Source organism: Tamandua tetradactyla, chromosome 2 (genome assembly GCF_023851605.1).
Source record: "Tamandua tetradactyla isolate mTamTet1 chromosome 2, mTamTet1.pri, whole genome shotgun sequence".
Lineage (NCBI taxonomy): Eukaryota > Metazoa > Chordata > Mammalia > Pilosa > Myrmecophagidae > Tamandua > Tamandua tetradactyla.
The window spans coordinates 21,206,665-21,214,388 of record NC_135328.1 but is presented as its reverse complement, the minus strand read 5'-3'; the positions used below and the strand labels follow the sequence as shown (position 1 = coordinate 21,214,388).

General features: G+C 40.0%; 1 protein-coding gene and 1 long non-coding RNA gene across 2 annotated transcripts in view; one reads left to right on the top strand and one right to left on the bottom strand.

Annotated features, from left to right (window-relative positions):
* Positions 1-308: 308 nt before the first annotated feature.
* Positions 309-2,002, bottom strand: LOC143666995 (uncharacterized). Its single transcript, XR_013167805.1, has 4 exons — positions 1,988-2,002; positions 1,858-1,877; positions 1,492-1,617; positions 309-1,091 (listed from the first exon to the last, which is right to left on the bottom strand). It is a non-coding gene; the product is annotated as an uncharacterized LOC143666995 (long non-coding RNA).
* Positions 2,003-2,181: 179 nt separating this feature from the next.
* LOC143666990 (heterogeneous nuclear ribonucleoprotein A0-like) overlaps positions 2,182-7,724 on the top strand; it is a 32,503-nt gene continuing 26,960 nt past the window's right edge. The window contains exon 1 of the mRNA XM_077140691.1: positions 2,182-2,899. Coding sequence (XP_076996806.1) covers positions 2,389-2,649 — 261 coding nt within the window. The 5' untranslated portion in view covers positions 2,182-2,388 and the 3' untranslated portion in view covers positions 2,650-2,899. The remainder of the gene's footprint in view (positions 2,900-7,724) is intronic.

Below are 7,724 nucleotides of genomic sequence, written 5' to 3'. Positions count from 1 at the left end.
CTTAGACTTCTCTAATAGTCCTGCTATTAGAAATTCTCTGAAGATGACCACTTTTAATCATGAGCAGAGATCTTTACCACTCCTCAATACATTTATTTATTCAAGTAGTCATATGCAGTCTTCTGCCCATGCCCTGTTTGGAGGTATATGTTCAGGATATCAAGGACTTGGGGCATAGGGGACAGATGGGGTCATCCTTAGCTCTTACGGCCTGCCTGCTTTGATTTCTCAAGGTAATAAGGAAATGGAAGAAGGGCGATGGTGTCGTGGCTTCCCCAGCCTCTTCTGGGTTTCTGCATCACACATGATCAGATTTAGTGAAGTAGTTTTATTCATAGCTTATATTTAAAAGACATATGACCAAAAACTTAAGACATTCAGAGGCTTCTTACAGTAAGAAAGGTTCAGTGTAAAGCAGACATTACCTGCTCCTTCTCATCCTTTAACTTTATGAAAGTCTGTGTAAGGGGAACAGAAAGAAGCGAGGGTATTGGGATTACAGAAGAAAAACACCCACTCAGCTTCCAGAATGGGTTGAGATTCAAGCAGCTTCATATTTCACAAAGTTTTGAAAAGCAATTTGGGGGTGATGGGACATGCATTCAAAGTCATTGATAAAACTGATTCCATTAAAGAGGAATAGTTGCTAGCTGCCCCAAGAGCCCCTTCCTATCCTGTGGGAGGTTGGGAGACCTGCACTGCTGCCCATCTCACAGCAAAGTCTCAGTGGAATTCTACAGTCCTGTAGCAGGCTCTTTCCTCCTTCTCACAGGCTTGAGAATCACAGGAAACAAAAGACTTTCATCTATGTCCCGTGTAGGCACAGAGCAGGCAAGGAGTTTCCTCTTCTCCTTCCTACCTTCAAAGAGATTTGACTCTTGTTCAATGCCTGTGTTATGTTCCTGAACTGCTTTCTCTTGTCCATCCTCGGAGAGTCCAGAGAGCTTGGTGCGAGTGATACAGGTATATGACTAGGTATAGTTAACTTGGTTATCTGGCTGTTGAACTCTGATAAGGCTGGATTTGTGATGTGTGTGGAGTGGGAGAGTATTGAGTAAAGCAGTATTCCCAAATCCTCTTCCTCTTCCTAACTACAGCCCAAAGAAAAGGAACAGTAGAAAAAAGGTATTGGCTAAATGCAAACGGAAGGTGCACATGATATTCTAGTTTCAAAAAAGGTATCTCAACCTATCCACAAGAGTTCAGTCTACTTTCCAGATCCAAAGGGGAACCTACTTCCAAATGTGGGACATACTATCAGACGTCTGAATGGGGCCATATCTCCCTGCCTGTCCCCATTCAGGAGTGTTCAAGAAAAGTCATAAGTTTCCAGTGCCACTGGGACATAGGGCTGGGTGAATATTGCACGAGTGTGTCCTTGGAAGGTTTGGATGGTTTGGGTGTAGAAATAGAATAGGTGCTACATATGTGTCTACAATGTCTGCAGTTTAACTCTGAGTCTATCAATGAGGTCTCCCCACTGAGTGGTACCTGAGGAAGGAAGTCACCGCTCCATCTCAAGTCTTCAGAGTGGCTGGGGTGATGATCTTACCGGTGGTCAGGAAGTTCAGACAGCCATCACTGGGGACATATTTCCTGTGGGACCAGAAAGAACACCTTATAAGAAAAGAAGCAGAAAATTAAGACAACGTTTAGTGTACACTACATAGTGATCAATGAGAAGGAAATCAGTACTCTAATAAAGACTGATCTCTCTCTGTCTTCAGGAAAAACATTTAAAGAGATCATGTTAAAATACTTCCCAAATAAGATGAAAGACACTGCCTTACAGATATAAACAAGATATAAAGAAATGACAGGCTGTTGGTTTACAAAGAATACAGACTCATTACACACCTAGCGATATGAATAATTGGCTGCATTATCAACAAAACCGATGGAAGATAAAAGACAACAGAATGTCTTTAAAAAGCTGAATTTAAATAAAAAGAATGAATTAAATAAAACTGTTATAAAAATTATTTACTGAGCTAGTCTTCTCAGCTTGCCCATTAGCCGACACCTTGACACCTTTCCCACCTTCCCAGTTCCCTCCGTTTCCTTTTCTCCTTCCTTCCCTTCCCCATCGGTGAATGGCAGTGGCGGCTCCTGGGCCCGAACTCTGAAGAGGCCTTGGCTGATGATAAGGGTGATGGCAATGCCTTGGAGCTCGCAGGGCGAGGCGACGGTCCGGGCGGTGGAGACGGAGAACTCCCAGTTGTGCCTGGCAGCCCGCGTGGTGGTGGGGAACCCGCAGACCCGGCGCTCCCGAGGAGGCCCAGCCGCGGACCGCTGGGTTCGGAGGGTTCGGCGCGGCCCGGCGCCCACGCCAAGGGTAAGAAGTTCTTTGTTGGGGGCCTTAAGGGAGACGTGGCCGAGAGAGACCTGATGGAGCCCTGGAAAAGGCTGAGATCACTGCCGACATGCCGGCAGTCTGGCAAGAAACATGGCTTCTGCTTCCCGGATCTTCAGAATTGTGACGCCGCCGCCAAGGCCGCGGTGCTTAAGTTCCACCCGGTCCAGGGCCATCGCGTGGAGGTAAAGAAGGCCGTCCCCAAGGAGGATGTCCACTCCGGTGGGGACGGAGGCGGCTCCAGATCCTTCCAGGGCGGCCGGGGTCGAGGCCGGGGTCCAGATCAGACGGTCTAAGGGCGACCGCGGCGGTTACGACGGTTACTGGGGTTACGGCGGCGGTTACAACAGTGATGGGGGTTACGGCGGCGGCGGTTACGACGGTTACTGGGGTTACGGCGACGGTTACAACAGTGACGGGGGTTAAGGCGGCGGTTACAACCGTTTCGGAGGTTACCGCGGTGATTACAACAGCAACGGGGGTTACGACGGCAGCGAAAGCGGTTTGTCCTACTGTGGAAATGAGTACAGCAAAACTGTGGAAAAGGTGAATATGGCTTTTTAAAATCTTAACTTTTAAATGTCTGTTCATCCATCTCTTATACTAAGCACTTTGCTTATCACCTTGACATGGTTGCTTCCTCCTTTCTATGAGAATTTACTTCAAAGTATGTGCTATGTAGTTCTAAAGAGTTTGTGTTAAGCATGTATTTTCATTCATATAAACTGTTTAAAATTTTTCAAATGGCCTACTTTCAGCCCTCTTATTGGTTTGTCTGTAATGAAAAATTTGTTAAATTTTTTTGTATGTTTAGGACAATTGCAGTAGATTTGGATGTTTTACTATTGAAATTTGTGCGGACTTGGAAGTTACACATTTACTTGTAGTTGAGGTAGGCTTCACAGACGTATATCACAATTGTCCTTTCTGCATGAGACTTGGGTATTTAAACTGCTATGCATAGCTTGGGCAGTAGTTCTAAATTGCTGTGATAACTAATGGGCCAGCTACGTGTACTGGTATCTTACATGCAAGTTGTAAAGCAAAATATCTGTATTCTGCTTGGTTAACAAATGTATATTTGTAGCCCTTTAATGCAATAGAGTTGACGTGGTTTATAAAAACAAAACAAAACAAAACGATAATAGGAGAAAATACAGAATAGCAACGTTTATGGATATTTCAAATAAAGAATTAAATTCTTTAAAAATATTTACTGAGCAAAATAATTCTTTAAAATAAAGATGAAATAAAGGCACTTTCAGACAGGAGGTGTCAAGACTATTCATCAGCAGCAAACTTGTATTAATGCTAAAGGATGTTCTTCAAGATGGAGGAAGATGACAACAGAAACTTGGTTCTTCACATATGATAATGGCAGATATGTGGGTGATAGCAAATGCATTTTCAAAACTTTACTCTTAATTCCTTTAATGAACAGCTGATTGCTTAAAATACCGAGTAAAAACAAGAAATTTGTAAAATGGGGTTTACATCATAGAAGGTAAAAATTTTTTAAAAAGAGTAATAACAATGGGGATACATAGAAGTATGATATTGAAAGTATTTTACATTCAAGAAGTGGAAATTTTGTACCACTTCTAACATAGAATTTGCAGGTTAATGATGCATTTTGTTAACCAAAGTGCAATCACTAACAAAAAAATAAAATGTAGAGCTATAAAATCAATAGAGGAAATAAAAAGAAATAACTAAAAGCTATTCTACAAATAACATCCACAGTCAGGAAAATAGTAGCAAAGGAATGAACAGAAGGAAAAATATAAAATAGTGAAATATAGATTTAAGCATAGCTATATACATAATATTATATAATGATATATAATAAATGCATTATATAAAAATACATTATATAAAAAATGTAGTCAGAGGATATAAAAGCAAGATGATCTTAGGATACAATAAGTTATTATATATAAAGACATACATGATATGAAAGTAAAGTGATAAAAATTGTTTCATGCAAAACATAACTATAAGATAGTCGGAAATGATATATAAAACAGATGGATGGATTTCTGATTCTCCCTTGATGTGAAAGTTGCTCTTTCTGCTGTTGCCAGTATATTTCTTTATTATTCAAGTTCAATAATAAAGTCACTTCTTACTAAAAGGCAAATATACCATGACAATTTCCCATATACTGAACCATTTTTCCTGTAGGTTTGGCTTTCATCCCAATCGTAAATAAATCATATGTTTTTAATGGTTTATTGATTTGATTGTGAGATCTGCTGCCTTGATACAATCTCATATTCTCATGTTGGATAATTTCTACCTCTCCTAAGGCTATCTTCCTTCATATCCAGTTTGTCACATTTCACCATAATTAGGTCAGTGCCTGCTACCGTCAGCAACCACTTTGATTTCTGGTGAACCTGTGGACTCTTTTTGCTTCTCTTGTTCTTGGGTCCATCTGAGACCCTGTGGTTTCCTTCTTTTTCTTTTCCCATGGACATTGGGATTATTGGTAATATTTCCTATTTCTTGCATTTTATAAATACTTCATAAGACCTTATCTGTTTTGCTGGAAAATGTGGTATATTTTTAGCTTTTTTTTTTCCTTAGTTGATTCCCTTTATGAGAGAATTCTTTATGAGAGAATTCTTAAACTCTGCCACTAGTGCAGCCAGTTTCTTGAAATTCATCCTTCATCTTTGAAAAATAGTTGTGCATTAAAACTGAAAAATTATTTATTATTCATTTTTTTGAAGAAATCACACAGTCTTTGGTTTTAATTCTTGTAGCTGTTTGTCTTCTCTTTTCCCTTCTGGTCCTTTGATTCCACTATCAATGTGAAAATACATTTTTTCCACTATGTAAATGTGACAATATAATGTGATATTCCATTATGTAATGTGACAAGAAAAACATTTTTTTAATTTGCTGTGCTTCTTAAAGTGAAGGATTTTTAAAAACACTTTAAGCAAGTGTTCTAGTTTGCTAGCTGCTGCAATGCAACACACCAGAGACAGATTGGCTTTTAATAAAAGGGGATTTATTTTGTTGGTTCTTCAGAGGAAAGGCAGCTAACTTTCCACTGAGGTTCTTTCTTACATGGAAGGCACAGGATGGTCTCTGCTGGTCTTCTCTCCAGGCCCCTGGGTTCCAACAACTTTCCCTGGGGTGACTTCTTTCTGCATCTCCAAGGGCCTGGGCTGAGCTGCGAGTGCTGAGATGAGAAATGCTGAGCTGCTTAGCAGTGCTATGTTGCAATCTCTCATTTAAGCACCAGCCAATTAAGTCAACCATCACTCATTGCAGCAGACACGCCTCCTAGCTGACTGCAGATGTAATTGGCAACAGATGAGGTTCACATACCGTTGGCTTATGTCCGCAGCAACAAGACTAGGTATGCTCACCTGGCCAAGTTGACAACTGAATCTAACTAACACAGCAAGCTTATTTTGGGGGCTGCTGCTCATACATTTAGTATCTCCACTCTGTACATATCTTCTGCTGCTTGCTAAAGATTCTTTTTGCCCTTGCTCATGGTAAATGGTTTTCCCATCTTTTTTTCTAAGTAAAAACATAAGCTACATATCTGAATTTTAACTTTAATTTAACCTAGATTATCATTCTGAGAGTAGGAAAGAATTCAGATGCCTGAACTACACATGAGAGAAAGGTTACAGATACAAATTATTAGGGAAACATTTGATATTATTCATTAAGTTCCTACCAGGTTCTAACACAAGCGACTTTAGTTTTTAAAGGTTTTTTAATGTTATTTTATAGATATTTATTCTGACACTATACATCTATCCAAAGTATACAATTAGTGGTTCAGATCATTTTTAGAGCATTTGCTATCCAGACAATGAATGAAAAGGAAAAAGAAACCCCCAATTGTCTCACACACCTTTCCACACCCCCTTATTGACCCCTAGTAATGCATTCCACCCACTGTAAAGACTTACAATAGAGGTAGGTCAACTAAGATAGTGTAGTAGTACCAAAATATATAGACCAGTAGAACAGACAGAACCTCCAGAAGTAGACCAATACAAACACGGTCAATTTTCTTCTTTGCTATTTTGTTATATGTTAATTATCAAAAATCATGGATATTGGATTACAGTTCAACAACTTCATGAACTTCCCTCTGGCTATTCTAAAACACTAGACACTAAAAGAAATATCTATATAATGAATCGGTAGTCATGGTTATTTGTTAAATCCTAACTTCTTAATTATATAATTCCTCTCATTTGATGTTTCAGTCTTTACAGATATCTGGGCAATGACCATTTTAACTTTCTTGTGCTGGGAAAGGGGTGTTGACTCCCCATGATGAGCCTGTCCCAGGCATTGGGGGATCAACAATGCCTTCTTGACCAAAACCAGGAAGTTGAAATGAAACAAAATATAATAGCAGTGGCTAAGAGATTTCAAATGGCATCAAGAGGTAATTTTGGAGGTTACTCCAATTAGGAGGTATACAGATGTTGGCTGGTTGTTGTTAGATACATTGTATACATTAATGAGTGAAAGGGATGGGCTTAAGGCTTCAAATGAGAAGCACATGCACAGTCTGATAGATATGTTTCTATGAGTGTCCTGACGGAAAATCTTATTTCCTGTAGCCATAGACTTGAGATCTCCAAAAATCAGACTCAGAAACTTACTGTTAGAGTAGCAACTTTACAACATAAACTGAAATCTCGATCTTGCATGGGGTCCACCATTAAAGTGAGGGCATTGATTGGAAAGGAATGGAACCCTAAAAAATGGGATGGTGACATGTGGATTGATAATGATGTTGGTGGCAAGTTTGTAACCTTAGGTCATGCTGAGTCTTCTCTAGATAACCCTGTAATAGTCTGCCCTGAGGACATAGCTGCCCCACCTCCATCATGCCCTGAGGAGTTGGTCACCCAACCTCCACCTGAAGAGATTAGCCCTAGAGTGATTAATCTTGTTTCACCAGATGAAACTGCAAATGAATGTCCTGAAGCAAATGGCTTGGAAGATACTTCTAATTCCTTTCATGATCCACCCCCACCACCCCTCAGTTCTTCCAGACATATAACTAAAGTCCCAACAGGCCCCAAAAGGTGAGGTACAACATCACCCATGAGGAAGTATGTTATACTCCAAAAGAACTGTGTGAGTTTTCCAATTTATATAGTCAGAAATCAGGGGAATATGTGTGGCAATGAGGGTGTGGGATAATGGTGGGAGGAATATAAAGTTGGATCAGGCTGAATTTATTGATATATGGGCCCACTAGGCAGAGATTCTGCATTCAGTGTTATAGCTCGAGGGGTTAGAGAAGGCATTGACAGTTTGTTTGGATGGTTGGTTGAAACATGGATCAAAAGGTGGGCAACATTATCTGAGTTTGAAA